General features: G+C 33.0%; 1 protein-coding gene across 1 annotated transcript in view; it reads left to right on the top strand.

Annotated features, from left to right (window-relative positions):
- The window catches only part of LOC106465121 (atrial natriuretic peptide receptor 1-like), a 145663-nt gene extending 125234 nt beyond the window's left edge, over nucleotides 1-20429 (top strand). The window contains exons 11-16 of the mRNA XM_022392956.1: nucleotides 1324-1447; nucleotides 1718-1786; nucleotides 2570-2744; nucleotides 4806-4904; nucleotides 12874-12965; nucleotides 20343-20429. Of these exons, the coding sequence (XP_022248664.1) occupies nucleotides 1324-1447; nucleotides 1718-1786; nucleotides 2570-2744; nucleotides 4806-4904; nucleotides 12874-12965; nucleotides 20343-20429 (646 nt within the window). The remainder of the gene's footprint in view (nucleotides 1-1323; nucleotides 1448-1717; nucleotides 1787-2569; nucleotides 2745-4805; nucleotides 4905-12873; nucleotides 12966-20342) is intronic.
- Nucleotides 20430-23490: the final 3061 nt, after the last annotated feature.

Genomic DNA, 23490 nt, shown 5'->3' with positions numbered 1-23490 from the left:
AATTATTTCAACATACGTTGTATGTTTACTGATTCAGACAGTAAGTTAGTGGATATGATGATTACCCTAATTGAAATAATTCTTCCACAGCGATAAGTCGTATTTTTACTGATTAAGACAGTAAGTTAGTGGATATGATGATTACCCTAGCTGTGGAAGAATTATTTCAAAGATAAGTCGTATTTTTACTGATTAAGACAGTAAGTTAGCATATATGATACTTATTCTAGCTGTGGGAGAATCATTTCAAGTATACGTTGTAGACTGTAATTGTAGGTGATTCTATAGTCATGTATCTAACGACAGGTTTACACAGCACTACTGAGTAAGATATGAATAAAACATGAATTTATTCTAGCTGTGGGAGAATCATTTCAAGTATACGTTGTAGACTGTAATTATAGGTGATTTTATAGTCATGTATCTAACGACAGGTTTACACAGCAATACTGAGTAAAATATAAATAAAACATGAATTTATTCTAGCTTTGGGAGAATCATTTCAAGTATACGTTGTAGACTGTAATTGTAGGTGATTTTATAGTCATGTATCTAACGACAGGTTTACACAACAACACTGAGTAAAATATAAATAAAATCATGAATTTATTCTAGCTGTGGGAGAATCATTTCAAGTATACGTTGTAGACTGTAATTGTAGGTGATTTTATAGTCATGTATCTAACGACAGGTTTACACAACAACACTGAGTAAAATATAAATAAAATCATGAATTTATTCTAGCTGTGGGAGAATCATTTCAAGTATACGTTGTAGACTGTAATTATAGGTGATCATGTATCTAACGACAGGTTTACACAGCACAACTGAGTAAAATATGAATAAAATCATGAATTTATTCTAGCTGTGGCTGAAATATAATAGGTAAAGTGAATAAAATATCACACCAGTACTGTAGGTTCAGCTTCACCTAGTGACAGATTGTGTCAGACAGTAATTGGCTGAAATATAATAGGTAAAGTGAATAAAATATCACACCAGTACTGTAGGCTCAGCTTCACCTGGTGACAGATTGTGTCAGACAGTAATTAGCTGAAATATAATAGGTAAAGTGAATAAAATATCACACCGGTTACTGTCTGACACAATCTGTCACCAGGTGAAGCTGAACCTACAGTATAGGCTAAAATGTAATAAAGAGTGGTGGGATATTAACTATACTTAGAACAATTACTATCTGTTTAATTGTTCCAATGAAATATTAAATGATCAAAATATGCCACTTTCTTCTTCATAAACGATAGTCTAAAACAAAATTAAGTAAATTTCATCTAAAGGACACTGAAATATTTTCTTATAAAGATATGTTGCTGACCAGCTAAGAAGTGGACATCACGTTCAACCAGAAACGTTTGAGTCGGTTACTATATACTTCAGTGATATTGTAGGGTTTACAGAACTATCAGCAGAGAGTTCACCTATGGAGGTAAGCTTGAATTGTTGTGTTAGTTTACAGAGAAGTGTTTCAGTAACAATGCTTCGATACTAGTTTAAAGGTTTTCTAATATTTTTCACGTATAAAATACAAAATAAAATAATAACATAGGAATTACAGATCTGTTTTGATTATAAAAAACATTGTCTTCACAAATAATGAGTTTTTGGGGGAGGGATTATATAGGTAAGCTTTATTGCTTATCGCATATATATAAAACGTTTCTCTAAAAATTAAACATATAAATTACTTTTTTTTCAGGTAATTGACCTTCTTAATGACCTGTACATAACATTTGATTCGATAATTGAGAATTTCGACGTATATAAGGTTAGTACCATAAATACCTGGTGGGGTAGGGTTTATACTATAGTACAGCAGTTTAGTAGCAACTAAAATAATTACCCAATAAAAAATGTTTGTAAGCTCAGTAGAATAATACCTTAGTAATTTAACTTTATTCTCATATAGAATAAAACAAATTATTAGTATATACATGTCTTACGCTTATTATCAATCGTACTTACCAGTCTTAGAACGAAAGGAAAATTCCCATGGTGTTAGTCAAGCGCTCTAGCTACCAGGCCATTATATACCAAAGAGCCTTTAAAATACATTTTTAGACTGTCTGGTAATACAAAGCTCGTAATCTGAGGGTCGCGGGTTCGAATCCCCGTCACCGAACATGTTCGCCTTTTAAGTCGTGGGGGCGTTATAAAGTGACAGTCAATCCCACTATTATTTAGTCAAAGAATAGCCCAAGAGTTGGCGGTGGGTGTTTTTGATTAGTTGTCTTCCCTCTAGTCTGACAGCTAAATTAGGGACGGTTAGCGCAGACAGCCCTCGTGTAGCTTTGCGCGAAGTTCAAAACAAACCAAACCTTAGTACATATATTTACTCGCCTATCGTCCATATTATGTTTCTCCGTTTTGCTGGATAATCTTTGCCAATTTTAAGTGTCTTGTATAAACGTAACTTGATATATGAAAGTTCAACATATTATTGTGTGTTATTTCATAAAATAATTTGAATATTATCATTATCTTTTAAATATATGGTTTAAAAAGTAGTTTCTCATCACATGAATGATTTTCTTTACCGTGCGACATTTAGGTGGAAACTATTGGAGATGCCTACATGGTTGTGTCTGGCCTTCCAATTAGAAATGGCATAAATCATGCCCGAGAAATTGCCCGAATGTCCTTGAAACTTCGTGATGCCATAAAACTGTTTAAAGTACGTCATCGCCCTAAAAATGTGCTTCAACTTAGAATTGGAATTCATTCAGGTTAGAACTTATAAATCAACTTGTTTCTAGTACTTAAAGATCTTGTTGATTACAGGCAGAAATACATGCAGTATATTAAACGACTTACATTTCCGTTTACTATCCTATACGAAATCATTTACAAAAAGTAACACAAACCTCTATGAAGTAAACTCCACATTCAACGCAGCTTGTATGGAGAGCTTTTACTATAGGCGTGAATTATTTTTCTGTGTGTATAAATAACTGTTAAAACTAAACTCTGGGTATAAAATGCGTATTGAAGGATCTGACCAGGTAAGGCTTGACTTGTATAACAGTAGCGTAGAAACTGCTTTGTCAACAATAAATATAGACGAAAATACTATTGTAGTTTTTATAACATCTTAAAACAGTTTTTTGAAATATAACAATGTGTGAAATAGCACATTGTATACAGGAAAACATAAAAACAAAACAGCTAAATTTAGATGGTATAAGTTTACTAGCTCATAAGAAGTCTGAAGGGTTGAGTGTGATTATTTCTTACTGGTAAATATTCGTAGCGAATAGTTAATATACGTACATTCAGAGCATTATATCGGAAAAAGTGCAATAAACAACAGCATTCGGAGAAAATAACATGAACTGGATCGGGTACAACTGGAATAGGTCCACATGTCAGCCACATGGAACTGACGAAGATGGAAATAGATAACTTCGCCAAGCAATTAGCTCTCATCTCTAGTAGAAAATATCCAATAAAAGACAGCTGCCACCAAGTTCTACAACATATAAAAGACAGCTGCCACCAAGTTCTACAACATATAAAAGACAGCTGCCACCAAGTTCTACAACATATAAAAGACAGCTGGCACCAAGTTCTACAACATATAAAAGACAGCTGCCACCAAGTTCTACAACATATAAAAGACAGCTGCCACCAAGTTCTACAACATATAAAAGACAGCTGCCACCAAGTTCTACAACATATAAAAGACAGCTCCCACCAAGTTCTACAACATATACTCTCCGTAAACTCCTTTCGTTCACCTCAAGATATAAATTTATTAATCCTTCAAAAATGTGTGTATAAAAGTGAGTTGACTGAATGTCTTGTTAAATGCTGGATTGTTCTTGGTATATATTTTAGTAACTGTAGCTTATCACATTGTCAATTTTGAACAAACAAGATTTGGAACAGCGATATATCTGTTTACATCATACATTAGCTGTTCATATCATACATACATATTTGTTTTCACTATTTTTGAGCAAACAAGATTTAACACAGCGATATATTTCACACACGCTGAATATATTATACACCCATATTTGGTTTTCAATACTTTGATCAAACAAGGTTTTACACAGCGATATATTTCACAAGCGCTGTATACATCATACAGTCATATTCTGGTTTTCACCATTTTGAGGAAAGAATATTTGATACAGCGATATGTTTCACATACACCCGTATTTGGTTTTCAATACTTTGATCGAACAAGGTTTTACACAGCGATATATTTCATCATACAGTCATATTCTGGTTTTAACTATTTTGAAGAAAGAAGATTTGATACAGTGATATGTTTCACATACACCCGTATTTGGTTTTCAATACTTTGATCGAACAAGGTTTTACACAGCGATATATTTCATCATACAGTCATATTCTGGTTTTCACTATTTTGAGGAAAGAATATTTGATACAGTGATATGTTTCACATACACCCGTATTTGGTTTTCACTATGAAATAATTATTTACCTAAGTTTAGACTTAAAGAATCTTCTTGAATTCACATATAATTGGTGTTCAATATTCATTTCATTGAAGTTTTTCCAAGTTTGGATTTTATCCTAAACTTGAAAACACTAATGCACTTGACAGTTTAGGCAAAGTAACACGGTAATCCTGGATCGGTGTGTGAGTAAGAACTGAGCACTGGTCAAAATCTTTTATATGTGTGTGATGAAGAATGTCATTCGGCTTTTGGATATGTAGTTATAGTGTACTTTTCACAAAACGTTGCAAGCATAACTGTACTCTGGTCGAGTAAAGTTCATTCCAAAATGTTCACCTGATAACGATGTAATTTTAGGTGTGTGTGCTGCAGGAGTAGTAGGTTTGAAGATGCCAAGATATTGCTTGTTTGGTGACACTGTCAACACAGCATCAAGAATGGAAACCACTGGAGAACGTAAGGCTAAATTAATTTTGTTGTGCATTTAATTCTTTAAATAAAAATATTGTAATAATATAAACGTTTTCTTTTGTTTTTAAGGTAGTTGAAATTTTAACCCCTGCCACACGAGCCAGCTCAGGGGGTAGTTCCAGAAACTGGTGATTTAAGAATATTTCGATAGATTTCGATGAATGAAGCTCGACAAAACTTCTAAAACGAAAAAACAAACAAAAAACAACTAAGTATTAATGAAAATATGACATGATGAAATCTATATGGATTATACTATGGTGGTACCATACTAGGTTTTATACCATCCTTCTTATATTTACTCTTCATTGCAGAAATGGCATTTTTAATTTGAGAATCGCCAGGGAAATCATCTTGCAATGCATCATGCATCTGCCTGAACTTCAACACTACATCTTTGGGCTTTACTGTACCTTTAGTTCCAAGAATATTGAAACTTATGAATTCTTATATATGATCCCAATCCACCCTTTTGAAGTTAACCATACTATTGTGCAAGTTTCTTTATGTTTCGCTGTCAATGCAGTAATCACTTGACGATTCAGCTGATACCTTTAAATCGATTGGAATATCTTCGAATAATTTCTTCCCTCATCCAACCTGGACCCATGATTTAGCTTAATTGCTACACTTAAACCATCACATTCGCAACCACATTTCAAGCATTTTTCATTGCTACATCCATCGTTTTGCTTTACACTTACGAATTAACATATCCGTGTTGGTTATCATGGTCTCGGGTCCAGTCCAGCGACATATACCTCGAAAATAGTGCAAAAAATTTCCTTTTTATCCAGTCAAAACAAGTCAAACCTTTTCGGAATGGCTGATGTTTTGAATCCACATCAAGATGCCGGGCTGGGTCGTGTGGTAGATATTAAATGATAACCTTCCATACTGAGTTGTTACTTAACATGTACCAAATTATTATATTTAAGGTTCGGCTGAATAATATTATTTTTCTTAATGTATTTCCAGTGAAGAGTTATACCAATTTAAGAAAACAATGGTTTGCAGTGGAAAGGATGTAATGGGAAAAAAGCTTTTTATGGCATCAGAGATTAATACATAGTAAAATCATATGAACTAAAAAAAAATCGAAATGTCCACAGAATTATTGTTTATCGTGTTCAGTAAAAATTTATTATGAGGAACTAAGTATTTACCAAACGTTCTTAATTTTATCATTTTTAATAATTAATTATTTATTAGGTCATTTATCAGTGGAATACTTTATATATCTAAATAATATTTGCTTTGGCTAGTTTAAGGGTTTAATTGATTTACTATTTTTTAACTGTTTCGTTCTTAACTTGAATATGTTTATTATAAAAAGCTCTGACGTTACTTTACTTTGGTTCATTTAATAATATAATTTAGTTGTTCTGTTTTTTTTACAGTTTAGTGATCGAATAGTTTATTGAATATATTCATTCATGATCATTATTGTATCCAAGTTTGAGACCTTCTGCCTGCATCTTCTATTATAAAATAGTTAGTCATTGCAGAAGTCATTTATCTTTGAATCTCAAACTAATTAAACTTACAAAGTTAGTAATGAAAATCTGTTTCCTTTGACTACTTGTCGTTGTCAGGGGGAATACTATAAAGATTAGCATATAATGACGTTTTCTAAGAAATCATTAACAGAATATCGATATAATTTTCTGAATAGAGCCTAGCGTGTTTTCACTCATCAGTTTAGTCATTAAATTATATTAAATTTTAAGTGAGAAAATGGATAAGCCAAAACTTATTTCCTGGACTTGAACGCAATACTTCTTGCTAATAGAGAGTGTTCTACCACTGAGCTACAAATCTTTATAAATGCACTTTGACGGGGATGGCTTGTGGGCTTGGATAGCTCAGTGGTAGAATGCTGGCCAGAGGTTCTGAACTTATCTGTTTGCAATAAATAAATGCTTATAAGTATATTAATTTTTAATGTAAAAGTGGATCTTAACAACAAACGACTGTATGTGGTTTGTAAGTATTCTATTTTTATTCATCAGTAATTTCATTAAATATTTCCACTGATTTTTCGTTAAAACATATAATGATTATGAAGTCGGCTAAAAGCAACAGAGTTAAGAACTAAAATAATTTAAACTAGTAATTGATTGTAGGTTATCGCATACGCGAGTGGCCCTATTCAGGCCATGTTTATGGATGTAGAAATGTATATTTTTTTCTTATTTGTACGGCAAGTATTTCGCTTTTCCTCTTTAATTATGAACATACAGTCTTATACTCACAAGCAGTTCAATAGCTACCGATAGAAAAATATACAGCACTGATCATACTTTGACATAAAAACCCTTTTAAAATAAAACTAACATTATATCTAGCTATCGGTTTGCCCAGTAGTAGGTAGTCATAGAGTACATAACGAATTTACTAGATTTAGTGTTGAGAGGTACTTTTTCATGTATGATAAAGTTCTTCAGTAGTTTTGTGGAGCATTTTTGTCAAAATTTTTCTGGATGTAGTATATCAATCTATTTAGAAGTATGTTTGACTATGTAGATATGTTTGCTTAATTGTTTAGAAAGGTTATGTTAAAGGATCTGGGAACTCTGCATGTTTTAGTGATTATTGAGTTTTGGATTGTCTGTAGTTTTTTTATATGTGATTTGGCTACATTTATCCATGCTGGGCACGAATACTCTACCACTGGAAAGTATATAGGTTTTACAGATTTTAAGTACGTTTTCAATTGTTGCGCCCCTGTTGTTGTCAGTTAGATGTCGTACAAAAGTTGGTCTTTTATTATATTTCTAATTTCATTTATGTGTTTGTTCCAACTTAGCTTTGAATCGTAGGCTAGGCCCAGACTGCCTAATGTGGCTACCTGGAAAAAGAGCTCCATTGAGGTATAGTTTTGGGGGTTGTTTATTTTGTAAATATTTTGATTTGTGTTTTGGGTGCATTTATCTTGATTCTCCATTTGTTTCAGTAGATTCTAGGTTTTCTGTTGTCTAGAAAGTTTGAGAGCCAGCGAATAATAAATACTTCACGGTACTTTAATTTTGGACATTTGGAATTTTGATCCATTGTGCCATACACTGTCTGAAGCTTTCTGTCAGATTTATGGGGCCGAATTCTTTACAGTAGGTGTCTGTGATTTCCTGGCGATAAATTTCAACAATAAACGGATAGGACACAACCACCTTGTTTTAAAATAATATATTCAAAACAAGTCAAACGTATTTGGTTACCACAGTTATATCCAGAGGTTTAAATAACTGTTTCCTTTTCGTCAAAGTTCATACAGGCGGTTTCAGTTATTTTAGGTCACTCTTTGACAAGACAAATTACTCTTCTCTATCTCTGTGATTACAATACGAGCTGTGAAACTCACTTTATAAATCGTTCACTACAGCTAAACTCACATGCAATCTAGCTTCACTTTTACTTCCACTTTCACTGATTTAACTTACTTATTCAGATTAACTTGGTCGCCCGACTGAGGCCTAGATCTAATAATACTCACTTAAAGCAATGATAAATATTCAGAAGGGTCGAGTAACGTGATGCCAATTCACAACAATTGAACTACACAGCAAATGTTTCGTAAACAGTTATGTAAGTAAACCTGCAACGAATTATTGCTTCTAAAAATATTAAATTTAACACTCGTGATTTATAACTATTCAAATCACAACCTTAGTATTAAATCTAAATGAAACAGTCGTGTATATCAACACTTTGTCAACATCTAGAAAGCAGGCGACAGTGCATTTGTTCCAGTTAAAACTATTATGGTTTCTGTGAGTCTTACCAGATGATCTGTGATTTGTCCGATATTTATGATTTCTTCTAGAAGTTTGCCAATACATCTGGCTAGGCTGATTGGTCTGTAGCTTGTTGGTTCATTGGCTGGTTTCCTTCTTTCAAAAACATTAAGACACATGCTAGCTTCCAATCAGCTCTATGTAGCTTGACTTGTGGGATGATTGAATATTGTTGCTAGATGCTCGTACAATTGCAGTGTCTTTTTTATTAGTATGTATGTTATCTTATCTTGTTCTGGGGGCCTTGTTTTTTAAGGGTGTCTTATATTTCTTTTATTGTTATATGTTTATTGAATAGTCGAATTGTGTTTTCTTGAGTGTTCAAACTATCTGGTTGGGCTTCTAGTGGTGCAACAGGAATGATAGGTGTGTATAAGTCATTATTTGTGACAATATAGTGTTAACTTTGTTGTATAATGTATTCATTGTTGGTTCATTTGGTGTTTTATGAGTATTTCCGAGGTGTTTTCTGAATATTTCTGTTTTTTGTGTGTTTTTGTTGGCTATGGTGTTATTGTGTTGTAGTTTAGGATATATGTGTTTATTTATATTCTTTTCAGGGAATCGTGGGACCAGAAGTTTTTGAGTCTGTGTATGTATTAAGTGTCAAACAGTATTCATCCTATATGTCTGCTTTAAGACTTTTTATTTCATCTCTTATAGTGTTTCTGAGTGTATTTAGCATTGTTTTTAGTTCAGGGTTTTGCGTGTTCCTATATATTTTGTGTGTTTTTCTCCGTTGTTTTATTTTATTTATGTGTTGTGTTATTTTTGAGATACATATGTCCGCTGCATTTGTAAGGCACTCTGAGATTGTAATGCAATAATTATCAATTATAGAAAAGTATTTGGATCTGTTGGTAGTCTTTTCTGGGAGACTATTGTTTAGTATTTCCTGGTATTCTTTCCAGTTTGCTTTATGTTATTAAGTGTGGTAGTACTAACAGTAGAGATCGACAAGGTTTCCAAATAATTCACGCGCCGAAAAACCACCCTATTGAATTCCATAGCGAAAAACCGACCATTCAAAGTATTGGTTACGGTATATTATGCGCATATATACTAATAATATGCTAAAAATATAGCTAAAATGTTCGAAATAAGCAGTTAAAAAATGTCTAAAACAGTAACATTTCATGTTCGATTATGAGGAACCCACTTTGAGACTAATAATGGTTGGAGACGGCTTGAATGGATATTGAAGAAAAACTTTAAACGTTGTACATTTGCTGTTATGTTAAACTTATATTAAAGTTTTTCTTCATTACCCATTCAAGCCGTCTCCAACCATTATTAACATTTCATCTACTGCCTACCTACCTACCTGATTACGACAGTGGGGCTAAATGGCTTGGACTATTGCTAAAAGATTACTATAGCTTACCTGACTGGTCTGTGGGTATCAGCTTTTGATATATTGGTAAATATATACAGATTTATTTATAAATGATAAACATATCATGAATATAATTAAATATCTTTTAAACCCAATTCAACCCAACAGATGACACTGCACGTCGATGGATAAACACACGACAGTTTCTAAAGATAAAGTATATACTTTATACAGCTATAATTTTAAAAGTAAACAAACAAGAGTCTTAAAAATTATAAATTTTAAAATGAAGTAGGGATGCTGCTACAAGAAGTAATGAAACAAGAATAAAGTCCACAATCACAAATGTATAAAGTTTAATCTCTACTTTGGCAGCTTTATACACTTATTTGTAGCCCAATATAAGGATTACATTTTATAAATTTATGATTGTGGTTTTAATTCTTGTAAAAGCTATAGCTATCAGGGATATGGCTAAACTGAAAGTATATAGATGTTGTGTCCATTCCACGAACCTATAAAACCTGAACAAATAAATAAGGGAAAAAAATGAAAATTTTAATGGATAGTGTGGATTGTTGGTTATTCATAAAATTCCAATAAAAGGAGTATCCAAAACAGAATAAATGCTGCAATAAAAAGTACACAAATAAAGTTATATTTGCTGGATAGATTTTACAACGATTTCAATCTCTACTTTGGTTAACAAATTTATACTGCTTCATTTAGCTCTATGGATCACAATGCCAATCAAAGTAGGGATTGAAAATAGTTTTAAAATCTATCCATCTAATATCACTTTACTTGTTTATGTAATTTTTTATTCCAGCATTTATTTTGTTTTGGATACATTTTATAGCAATTCTACGAATAACAAACGACCCCTACATTCCAGTAAAATTTTAATTTCGTATTTATGTAGTTAAATTTAGGGGTATCTATTTGTAGGTTATCATTTGGATTGAGATCGATAGATGATCACTGTCTATATCCTCTCCAACATTAAAGAAAATGAAAGAGTTTAGTACAGAGCTGGAGCATAGACAGAGATCTAAAATATTGTTACTGTTATATGCAAAACTGGAATAAATCAGGGTACTGTCATTTAGTAAGATGCTATCTTTGTAATAGGTTTACATCTAAGTTATTATTCTGAGAGCAATAAGACTAGTGATAGTAAGGTTATTATTATTTTCTAGGGTTATTTTTAATCCTATACTTTCATTTTCGGAAGTAAATGCTATATTATTAATCGATAATGTGTTTTATAGGGAGCTAAGATGCCCCTATTTGATGATTCCTTTGTCTGTCATGTCTTACAGTAATGTATTTGTTTAATTTAAGTCTGTTATGTTTATTTAGCATTGTCGCTGTAATCATAATTATATCCACTTTGGTGTGACTTATTAAATCTTTGATCTCATGCCATTTGGAAGATAGGTCACCTTGGAGTTGACGTGGAGAACTGTGAGTTTATTCATCATGAATGAATAAGTGTGCTGTTATTTTTGCTATTATATGTAGTAGGTGTTAGGTGTTTCGTGGCGATTTTTATCAGTATTGTAGTAAAAATGTTTTTTGTTCTTGTTGCTAATTTCTGTGACAAATTCCAACATCATGTTTTTCATGAAGTGACTGTCTGCTGTTCTTGGATGTAGTTTGTACTTTTTCTTTCTTGGTTTGTTTTAGTTTTAATTTGTTCCTTTGTTGTTACATTAGTGACTACTATGCTTTTGGGTGTTCTCTATTTTGGGTGTGGGAAGGAGAAGTGTCTTCATTATTGGTAGTGTCAGTTGTGTATTAGTTTGTTGGTGTGGTCGTCCTTTTCTTTCTGTTGTGTGTGTGTGTGTGTTATGAAATATTTAATTTAGTCATTGTTTGGTCATGTGACTTGGGAGGAGCAGGTACACCTCGATCTTACCTCCTTCCTTGACTATTAATTAGGTCTTGAGTGTTGGATGAAGCCCACATTAATTCTTCAGTAGAACAGTCTGGTACCTAGGAAAACTGTACCAATTGTTGAGTTGCACATGCAAATGTCCCTTTCCAGGCCATGTCCATGAATGAATGACGTCGATTTTCGAGTTTTCTGATATATATTTCTCTCTTTTTTGTTTTGGTTCATTGTCAACATAAAGTTTTGTTTACGTAAATTGTTCCATAAATATAAATTTAAAACATATAGGACTAAACCTATTTTCACATAAATAAACCTTTTTAAAATAAAATTAACACTATATCAACTACCAGTTTACCCAGTAGTAGGTGGCCATAGATAACGTAAGGAGTTTACTAAATTTATTGATGAGAGGTACTTAGTTCTATTATCATCATGTATGATAAAGTTTTTGAGTGTTATGATTCATTTTTATGCAATATTAAACTTGCTGTTTAATGGTGCTGCTATGGACGGGTAAAAGTGTGCATGTCGTGATCTTTTAGAGCAGTGGTTCGAGATGGTCCTCCAAGTGGTGTACGGGCTGGTCCAAAATTCAAGTCACTGACATGCAACAAGCCATACGAGAGAACAGAATAGGTGCAGTAGGTGGTCTGAAGATTTTTTTGCCCCATTGAAGCAGTCCAAAGAAGAAAGTTTGAGAACCACTGTTGTACAGTGTTCTATTCAAAACTTAATTAGGCATCTTTATTATCAATATGTGGCAATAAACGTGTCATGTAAACGTAGTTTACAGTTAAGTTTTAATTTATCTAAAGTTTAATGCACAATTTATGTTAATAAAAATATTCAAATTCTCAATTTTAACTTTATGTGTCATGTCACACGTCTGAGTACCGATTTCTCAATTAATGAATATATTTACAGCTATGAAGATCCACATGAGCCCAGACACTAGAACAATCCTGAAGAACTTCGGTACATTCAGTATCTCCTTGCGTGGAGAAGTTTATCTCAAGGTACATTAGTTATTCAAACAAAAGGTTACATCAATTTTTGTAACAACTAACAACTTAGGTTTCCCTAAGAGTTATTAAAAATGTCAAGAACATATGAAAATCTTATCTTTCTGGTATGGTGTGGATGGAACGTTTCATAGCATACATAACCACTACTATGATCCTCAACCTGTGAAACACTGACACTAAATGTTAATACATGACAGAAAACGTACATGCTCATTTATGTAGTTTGCATATGACATAGATTCCTGTTATAATGTAACTTCTCAGCATGTTAGCCAATAGACTGAGCAACTATTTTAACATTTCCTAAGCTGTTTGTCAGAAAGTTCGAGTATTACCTTTTACGTATAACATAGGTTGGCGAAGCATGAAATCGTAAGTGTTTACAGAAAAACAATAATGTTGGTTGGTTGATTAAAATTAAACAGAAGAAAAATGGGCTTAAAAAAGAAACAACGTGAACAAATGAATTTCCTTGAAAGTGACGTTTCGAGTAACTACCATTTGTCAGACTAAGAGTGATATACAGAACTAAAATCAACTCTGTCTCTATTTAACATGACATTTTATGTTATAAGTTACTGCTGACAATATCTTTTCTTAGTACACGGAACTTATCGGGTGTTCTAACACAAGACGCCCAAACTTTTTACTAAGCATTCTTTTTGTCAGTTATTTATGACGTTATTTTCCAATGCCATGAAGGGCATGGGATTTCCTCGCCTTGGAAATTTTAAATCCTCGATACAAACTCATCTTTAAGATCTGAGTGTATGGATATTTTGCCTCAGAAGTTGTTGTTATATACCCTTCCCTAAAGCAATCAATTTTTAGTGGCATCACACTATCTACACAAAATCAAACAATATCAACGTTCAAAATGACATTCTGGTACATGTCTTTCAATTGCAACTTCACATTAACCGTGGTTGTCGTGTGACTTGCAGATCTGCATATTTATAATCGTTTTAATGTAGCATATTCAATCCTTCAGTGTTAGTGGTGTGGGTATAAATATGGATCAGGCATATATAATGTTGTGCTAAGAATCATTTAGTTTTGGTCAACTTCGTTCCCCATCTAGAAAATGAAAAAAGCAGTCTCAGTTTTGAGTGTAATTTTGAAAGGTCAGGAAATGGTCTGGATCAAAGTGTGTCCTACTTGGAGGAAATAAGTGTTTAATCTTGGGAGAAGTCTAGTGCTTTGGGATATTCAATTTGACATTTAGGTACTGTATGGAAGAAAACAGTGTTACAGTGGTCTGGAAAAGATGGAAATATGTTTGCAATTGGACTAGGCTGGGGCTGGACTGATGTTTGACCTGATGTGAAACATACTTAGGCTATTGTTGAATAGTCAAACGTATTTTCGTGTAAAACTAAATGGGTGTGGGTAGGATGTTTTAAAGCAGTATACAATGTTTTTGCCAGTATGTTATACCACCTCACTTCAACCACTGCAATGGACAAAATACTATCTGTAACATTAAACAAAGTTTTATACATGAAAGTAACTGAGTCTCTTTAGATAACATATAATGTCAGTTTTTAATTGTGGGCTGGATTCTTTACAATAGGTGTCTGTGACTTGTTGGCGATAAATTTCAACAATCAAGAAACAGCACACAGTCCACTTGTTTCATAATAATGTATTAAAACAAGTAAAACATATATACAAACGTTCATTATCCAGTTCGTTATCACAGTTGTATCCAAAGTTTTCAATAATTGTCTCTTTATCGTCAAATTCCACACAGGCTGATTCGGTTACTTTAGAACACAATTTGACAAAACGAATTATTATTCTCTACTCTGTTATTACAATACAATCTGTGATGATTTTACTTTAAGCATCACCAATATCTACTCTTTATGGCTGAACTCACAATCACGTAGTTTAGATCTATTTATCAAACCCGATTTTCCACGTGTATTTATACCCCTACAGCTGTCTAAAATGTTCCACACACTACTAGATACTATGATGAAATAATATTCGATTAAAACAACGAGAAAAACTCAGAAGGTTCTAGTAACATGATCCAATAATATAACAACCATCAGTTTATAACTATTAAACTATACAACGTATGATTTGTAAACAGTTACATAAACTAACCTGTGATAAACTATCACTTCTAAAAATAGCTAAGTTTAACACTCATTCTATATAAACTATCTAAATCATAACTCGCATTGAACTTAAACTGAAACAATCATGTATATCTAACAATAAAAATATTTCCAATATTTTTATACTATATGCGAAGACTGTTTTCAGTTCTTGCACAGATTCTACTCATATAGTCTGCACCAACTTTTGCAGTCCCCTTGATGGTCTCAATGCAGAACCAGTAGTTCTGGATGTACAATGCCCACCTCATGATCCTTGCACTGTTAATATTGCACCTCTGGATGTAGGTCCATCTGGATGATGAACGCCTTCCCATAGACGGTGTCCTGGAATTTCTGAATAGCAAATATGATGGCCAGACACTCTCATTTAACCAGAGTAGTTCTTCTCACTACTGAACAGCTTTTTACTGGCATACGGGAAAACGGTCCATCTACATGTTATTGCAGAAGTACTGGTCCAATTTGAACATCTGGTGCATCAGCTTGAACAATGAATGACATATAAAAGTCTGCCATTCTAAGAAACGACGAATTTCCTAACATATTCTTCAACTTCCGGAGTGCCATCGCCTGTGGTTGTTCTCATCTGGCTGTGTGGGTCAGAATGTCGTCCACATAATGCTCGATACTGATGGTGTTGTGCAACATCATCCTCATCATGTGGTTGAATGTCGATGGTGAATTGACTAGTCCAAACAGCATCCTCTTGAACTGGCAGCTTCTGTCTGGTGTCACAAAAGCTGTCTTCTTTCTAGATTCGGTCTCCATCGTGATTTGCCAATAACCTTTACTGAGGTCAATCTTGGTAAACAACTTGGTCCCGTCTAGTTTCACTATGATAGTCTGTTGGTTGCCCATAGATTCGGGGTCGAACTTCTTCACGTGGTTCAGCTTCTTTAAGTCTATGTAGATATAGTTTGAGACATCCCTCTTTTTCATAATTTTCACTGGACGGACTCATCTTGTAAATAAAAGGAGAATTCCACAATGGAGTAACTATACCAAAAATTCTTATTTTGAGTAAAGAAGCAGCATGCATTCTCAAAGACGATATTTCTGATACAGGAGTTAGCGATATGTTATTCCAAGTCTAGAACTGCAAATATAGAATAGCTGTGTGATTCAGTAAAAATTAGTAAACAACCAAAAATGTTGAAATAATGAGTTTTATATCACATAATTTCTAGATCAAGGTGATTCTAGCTGTACAGCAATTGCTTTCTTATTTTTATGGATTTTACTAAACCTGGTTAGTTTTAGAAATATAACAAATGTACTAATGACTAAAATACGAATGTTTACGCAAAAGCTTTTCCATTATTAAATGAGACATTTTGTACACTTGGTAATTATTATTGTCACATCAGTACTACAGATGAATTAATTGGCTATTCTGATAAGCGTTAACTAAAATATACAGCTTTACTAAATACCTGAGTATTAAGAACCAAAAGAAAATTATAACTTAAAGTATAGGGAATTTCTAGACTATATTTCTATCTTGCTTACTTAGCAGATCAGGTCACACATGAAACTAAGATACGCCTGGTTATTAACAACCAAAACAAAATGATGGTCTAATGGTCTAGGAAGTTCTAAACAATAATTCTCCCTTGAGAATTTATCATCTAGTGTTACATATGCGGCCATGTAATGACATCACGTTGTATATGGGTTACTTACAAAGAAAACAAAATTGGGATCTTATGATCTAGGTTGATTCTAGTCTATAGTTCTACCTTGCTTATTTATCAGCTCATGTTACGCATATGGCCATTAAGTTATACACGGGTTTCTACAACCAAAACAAAATTATCTTATGGTCTAGTGAAATTCTAGACTACATTCTACCTTGCCTATTTATCATCACATGTAGCCATATAATGAGACGTTAAGTTATATCTAGGTTTCTACAACCGAAACAAATGATGACGTAATGGTCTGGGGAGTTTATAGACAATACTTCTGTCTTGACTGTTTATCATCGCATGTTATGCATATTGCCATATAAAACACAATAAGGAATATTTAGGTTACTACACAATACTTCTGTCTTGACTCTTTATCAGCGCATGTTACGCATATTGCTATATAAAATGATAAACAGTCAAGACAGAAGTATTGTGTAGTAACCTAAATATTCCTTATTGTGTCGCATGTTATGCATATTGCTATATAAAACACAATAACGAATATTTAGGTTACTACACAATACTTCTGTCTTGACTGTTTATCAGCGCATGTTACGCACATTGCTATATAAAACACAATAAGGAATATTTAGGTTACTACACAATACTTCTGTCTTGACTGTTTATCAGCGCATGTTACGCACATTGCTATATAAAACACAATAAGGAATATTTAGGTTACTACACAATACTTCTGTCTTGACTGCTTATCAGCGCATGTTATGCATATTGCCATATAAGACACAATAAGGAATATTTAGGTTACTACACAATACTTCTGTCTTGACTGTTTATCAGCGCATGTTATGCATATTGCTATATAAGACACAATAATGAATATTTAGGTTACTACACAATACTTCTGTCTTGACTGTTATTAGCGCGTGTTACGCATACTGCTATATAAGACACAATAAGGAATATTTAGGTCACTACAGCCAAAACAAACGATGATCTAATGCTCTAAGAAGATTATTGAATATTCTTCTACCTTGCCTTTTTTATCAGCATATGTTATTCATATGGCTTTATAATAACATTTTAACGTATACATAGATTACTACAACCAATACAAAATGACAATCTAAGGTTTCCGGAACATCTAACTATACTTCTACGTTTCCTATTTATCACCTCTTGTTACACCTGCGGCCATGTAACGACTTTAAGATATACCTTGATTACTACAACCAAACGAAAATGACGATCTAATGGTCTAAGAAGATTCTAAACTATAGTTTTACCTTGTCAACAAAGTGTCTACAAATCTTATTGTGTGAACAACTATGACTTTTTATGGCTTTTGCAATAAAATGTTTATAACTTTTGCTTGCTATAACTGGAGATATAGATAGTTATTATTATAGACGGAAACACTTTATTTACCTCTTCACATGACATAATTAAAAGTAAATCTTTTGACAGACAAAACGTAAGAAATCCTTTAAATCTATCATATATCTAAAAAAATTCATTCAGACAATAAGAGAAACAGCCTATCTCGAAGATTTTTTTTAAGCCACTCAGTTGTTCGTCAATGCGGTGCATTGGTTTATGCATGCAGCTTTTTCTTTTTATATTCCAGTTCCTTAATCAGTTAAGCAGCTTTCCAGCTACGTGAGCTTTCTCTGTGAGCTGCTGTTTTGGGGCTGAGAAATACTGTTCATCCCTTTATGAAGCAGAACGCACACGGTTAATCATCTTTTTGTTAATTTCGATATCCAGGAATTTTTTCTCGTGATGTTCCAGGCGCTGTGATATCAAAGGTTTTTCATGCAGGTTATCTTGTAACAGATTCTTGTTAACTGAAAAACTTTTATTGACTTCTGCATTACCATATGAAATCAGAAGGACCACTAGAATTGTTCTGTAAACATCTCTATGCTGGAGCAGACTGCTGAATGTTTACTGAGAGAAATAGTCCAATAGATTTTCTTTACCCTTCAGCAGATGCAGGGAATTAGAAAAAGGCTTTTGCTTGTTCCAGAAACTTGGGAGAGCCCAACAAATCATTCCATTCATTAGGAATTAAATCAGCCAAAGTAGATGTTAGCCGATCAGCATCAATTTGTCGCAAAGAGAGTTAAATCGCTTCCTACTCTGTGTTGGATTGGTCCAGATTAGGCTAGGATCTCAGGAGCTAAAGGCTTTTGTTAAAGGGTATCTTAGAGAACTCTTCTTCAGTAATCCAGAACTTCTTGACAGTTAACCCTCAATTCATAAAGAACTTTCTCTGTCCTGGTACGTTGCTTTCTTCTGCAACTGGACGCAAATTACCTAATTTTATCATATCAATTTTGAGAAGTTCTGATCAAGATTTCACCAACTCCATTATTTGTGGATCAGAAACTTCTATAACTGACTTTTCAGGTTTGTTTGAAGTTTCTGGTACAGAAAAGGAGCCAAGGGATGATTTTCTTGGAATTCTCTGAGGAATGGTTCAACCTTTGCAACTAGAGAAGCAAAGAACCGAAGTCTGGGCTTGTGAAAGGTTGCTTTTCTGAAAGGCGTCAATAGTTTTTTGTCAAACTCTTGGATGAATTAGGTTTAATTTGCTTTGTTTTGATAGCTTCAAAATATTTTTTTAGGTTTGGCAACACAAAAATAAGCCGATTAGCCAGAGCGAGATTGTCTAGCCATCTCACGCCAAAAACTTCATAGGAAGTTTGGTGCATAATAATTTTATTATAAATAATTAATGATTTAATTATACATTAACCATTATTTTATATTTGTCGTTATTTCATATCTGATACCAAATACCAGTATGCAATAGTGAAAAAAAAAATGGATTTTATGATGTTTTATTACATTTTTATGATATTGTGACCTTGTAGACACTTTGGCCTATTTATAAGCTCATTTTACACATATAGTCATGTAATGACACAAAGTTATATCGTGAAATATTAATAGTCAAAATTTTTCTGCTATTTAGTGGTTCTTAGCTATTTTTATAATCTGAATTATAAAATTTATAAATTGTTATAACCGGGCATTTTTCGTCAACAATTATTTCAGCAAATTATTGATAACCTAATTAATAAATGTAGTAATGGGAATTTTATATATACTTATGTGATGCTATATTTGCTTTGTTTCAGTAGTCAGTCAGACTAATATGAATCAAAGTTTGATCATTATTGTTGTTCGAACTGTAATATTATTTTCTGTTTTATTCAAACTAAAAAATACACTTCAAACCCTTTACATGCAGTAAATGGATGTTTGGTCGGTTTTTGATTTTATTTTGTCAAGCTTGTATACAAATTTCAAACAAATAACCAGGTCAAAGTCATCGAGCATCATTCATATAAGGCAAAAACTACGATTCAATCTATAAAGTGGAAAGCAGCCCCCCCCCCCGTTTCCCCACAGGAATAGCAAAAATCGTTTATTGAATATAACCTATAGTCGTAAACAATAAATGTTATTTATTATATAAGCCTAGTTTTCAAAATATATGTACCTACATATGTTATAGATTGTCGTACTATTATCACATACCATACCCTTATACCCTATTTATTTGATATTTTTTATAGGGAAAAGGGATGATCCGGACATATTGGTTAGAAGGAGAAGACCTGGAAAAACGGGCAGTGTACAGAAGAGTTAAATACAAGCTTTGAACGAACCTGTTTGACCAAATTTAAAATATTTGTTATCATGTGTTTTTAGTGTGGCTTAAACGTAGCATAGCTTATTAAGTTAGAAGTATGATGAAACTACTTATCAACCATATAATTTCACGTTGTTAGAGTAAGTAAAATAAATTGTAGTTTTAGTAGTTTCGTAATTAAAGAGCTGAATATTTCCCCCTCAGTGGCACAGCGGTATATCTGCAGGCTTATATCGCTAGAAAACGGGTTTCGATACCCGTGGTTGACAGAGCACAGACAGCCTTTTGTGTAGCTTTATGTTTAATAACAAACAACAATATAACCTTGCTAGACAACTAGACGATCTGAAGACGTTTCGAGTAACGTGTGCTCACGTGACTCGAGACAACACCTACTGAATTAAACATTTCACTCGTTGAATAGATAGGGTTATATAATAATTAGCTTTTATTCTATGAATGGTTCAAACTGTTTGTCTTGCGTTCATATGTATGAATTTGTTCAGAATCAATAAACTTATAAGTAATGCATGGCGAATAAAGATGTAAAAGCACTGAAGAATCATTTTTTTGACGAAAAGAACAACATTACTTGATTTTCATGACGAAAGATTTAACTCAACATCTGTTTTGTAACTTTAATATGTCAGCGTACTGTATTTCGCCAGGTTTATATTTTTATTTATAACTCATAAACGCCACTGAATTTGCAGCACAGCTGTTTCCAATACAAAATGATATCGGTGACACCTTTTAAAATGTAAATATATATATATGTATATTCAATTTATGATTTATAATACAATCCAAACTACTACGTAACATAGCTACGCCGTTAATCATGTGTTGCATAACAGTTGAACTGATTATACTGTCATAGTAATAGCAAGCTTTTTTGTTATAAGAAATGTTGCAATAAAAAATATCTGAGATATTAAAACATATATAGAAGTAGTATTATATTTTATATACATAAAATGGCTTACTTTTGATAAATATATATTTAACAGGTGTTCAAAAAAGGCATAACATCACTTATCTTCACCTACTACAAAGTACATTCTTAGCATTGATTGATGGCTTAGCCTCGGGCTCAGGTTACAAAACAGAAGTTATTTTATACAAAAAACGTGGCCAAGTGGAAAGCATAGAGAAGCATTACCATAGTCGGTAAGGTAGTTCCCTTCTATAGTAGGGTTTCAACCACACATTATTTCTAAAAGTTTTTCAGAGACGCAAAAAAACAAAACAAATTTATCATCATTTTATGCTAAACGAAAAAACTTACGAAACTTTCTTGAATTGCGGGAAATTATAACATATCTCTACAAATCTTTCTTTACCGACCCTTTACTACCGATTTAAATGAGAAGAAAAGTGACAGCATCTGTATACTGCGTGTGCGGATTTCCCGGTTCGTCTTTGATAAGTCATCTAGCAAGTTCATTATGAATGTTTAGCTACAAACCTAAACAATTGATCTCAGATTGCAATCCACTATCTAATACTTGAAGTTTTGTTAATTTAATTCATGGGTCTAATTGAGGAAAAACGTATTCAAGAATGGTACACTAACTGATATCTACTCGAATTGTATGAAAGTTAATTTAATCTTAACAATTCAGTATTGTATAGTCCATTCATGTCTCAGTTTGTGTTATTCCTAATATATCTGTTTTGAAACGCAAAAATACTCGATACACTAGTTTTCTGAGTCTATAAACTGAAATCTTACATGTTAAATCTAATCAAATAATATGCAGAAATCAACTATTTTATCACAAACTTTTTAAATCATTATCCTAATAACAATCAGCGAAATATGAGATTCACTGAATGTTTTCGGCTTACTTTCATGGGACGTAGTTACCAGGATTAGAAATCTGCTAAATGTTCATTCAGTGAATCTCATATTTCGCTGATTGTTTTTAGGTTTTCGACTTACTTTCATGGGACGTCGTTACCAGGATTAGAAATCAGCTAAATGTATACATTCCTTAGAATCTGCCAAAGTCGAAAAGTTCTCCCTAATAAAATAGCAGAGTGGATAGGGTCAAAAGTTATATTGTTCAAAATTCCAGCACAAAGTGGATTTCAAGTGCATATGTTTCATAGAGTTTCTAAATGAAAAAAACGTTTTATGTTTTGTTGACAAAGATTTATTATATTTGATTACTTACATGCTAGAACACTCTGATGTACTGTAGGTATACTGTGAAATAGACGTCTTCGTGTTCTTCTTATGCTGATTTGTTCAGACGAGGGATATAAGGAAGAAATGACATTGTTTAAACAATTGGGGGAAGCACTTTATCGTTCAAAGGATGCTGTCTCACGTTGATTGGCTGCTTCAGGGCATGGGGGGGAATCAAAGGATGACGAGGTCAATATGTTGCCACCAGAGGGCGCCACAGGGGTGCTCATGTGTGTTCATCGTCTTCAAAGATGACGAGATTGTAGTTCTAATTTATATCACCAGGGGCGCCGTGTGTGTGTGTGTGTGACTAGCGGCCATGTTGTCCAAACATGTCTCGACATGTATTTAATTAAAAACCCTAAGAAAGGCTTACTTATACTATAATTAAAACTTACTCAAATGATTAAAGATTTCAGTGATATTATTATAATAAAAAATCTGGACACAATTCTTTTTCATAATTTATTTTCACAATAAAGATTTTGCAATCTGACCTATATAAAAAGACATATCTATTAAAGACGCACTTACATGAATGCCAGGAAACTGATATTGTAATGTTGGAAATTGTACAGATTTTTCTTCCAAGATCTATTAAATGCATCGTTATCAACATATCCTATAACAAGACGTGAAGGTATTTGACCTAAAAAAGAATTTTTAATGGAAGCTTATAAGTTTCTCTGTGGAATTGAAAACGATTTACACGTTATATATTTCAAAGGATATTTAGCTGTTCCTTTCTGAAATGCTTTAGCATGTGACAGAATGACTGATAGACTGGTCTTGACTTTTCTGGCATAGCTGGAAATGTGTTGTAGTACAATTTTGAATCCCAATTCATCAACTAACATAATACAGAATGAATCTTTAC

The sequence above is a fragment of the Limulus polyphemus genome, unplaced genomic scaffold (assembly GCF_000517525.1).
Source record: "Limulus polyphemus unplaced genomic scaffold, Limulus_polyphemus-2.1.2 Scaffold1843, whole genome shotgun sequence".
Taxonomy (NCBI): domain Eukaryota; kingdom Metazoa; phylum Arthropoda; class Merostomata; order Xiphosura; family Limulidae; genus Limulus; species Limulus polyphemus.
The sequence above is the reverse complement of the archived record's forward strand: the minus strand, read 5'-3'. Positions and strand labels throughout refer to the sequence as shown.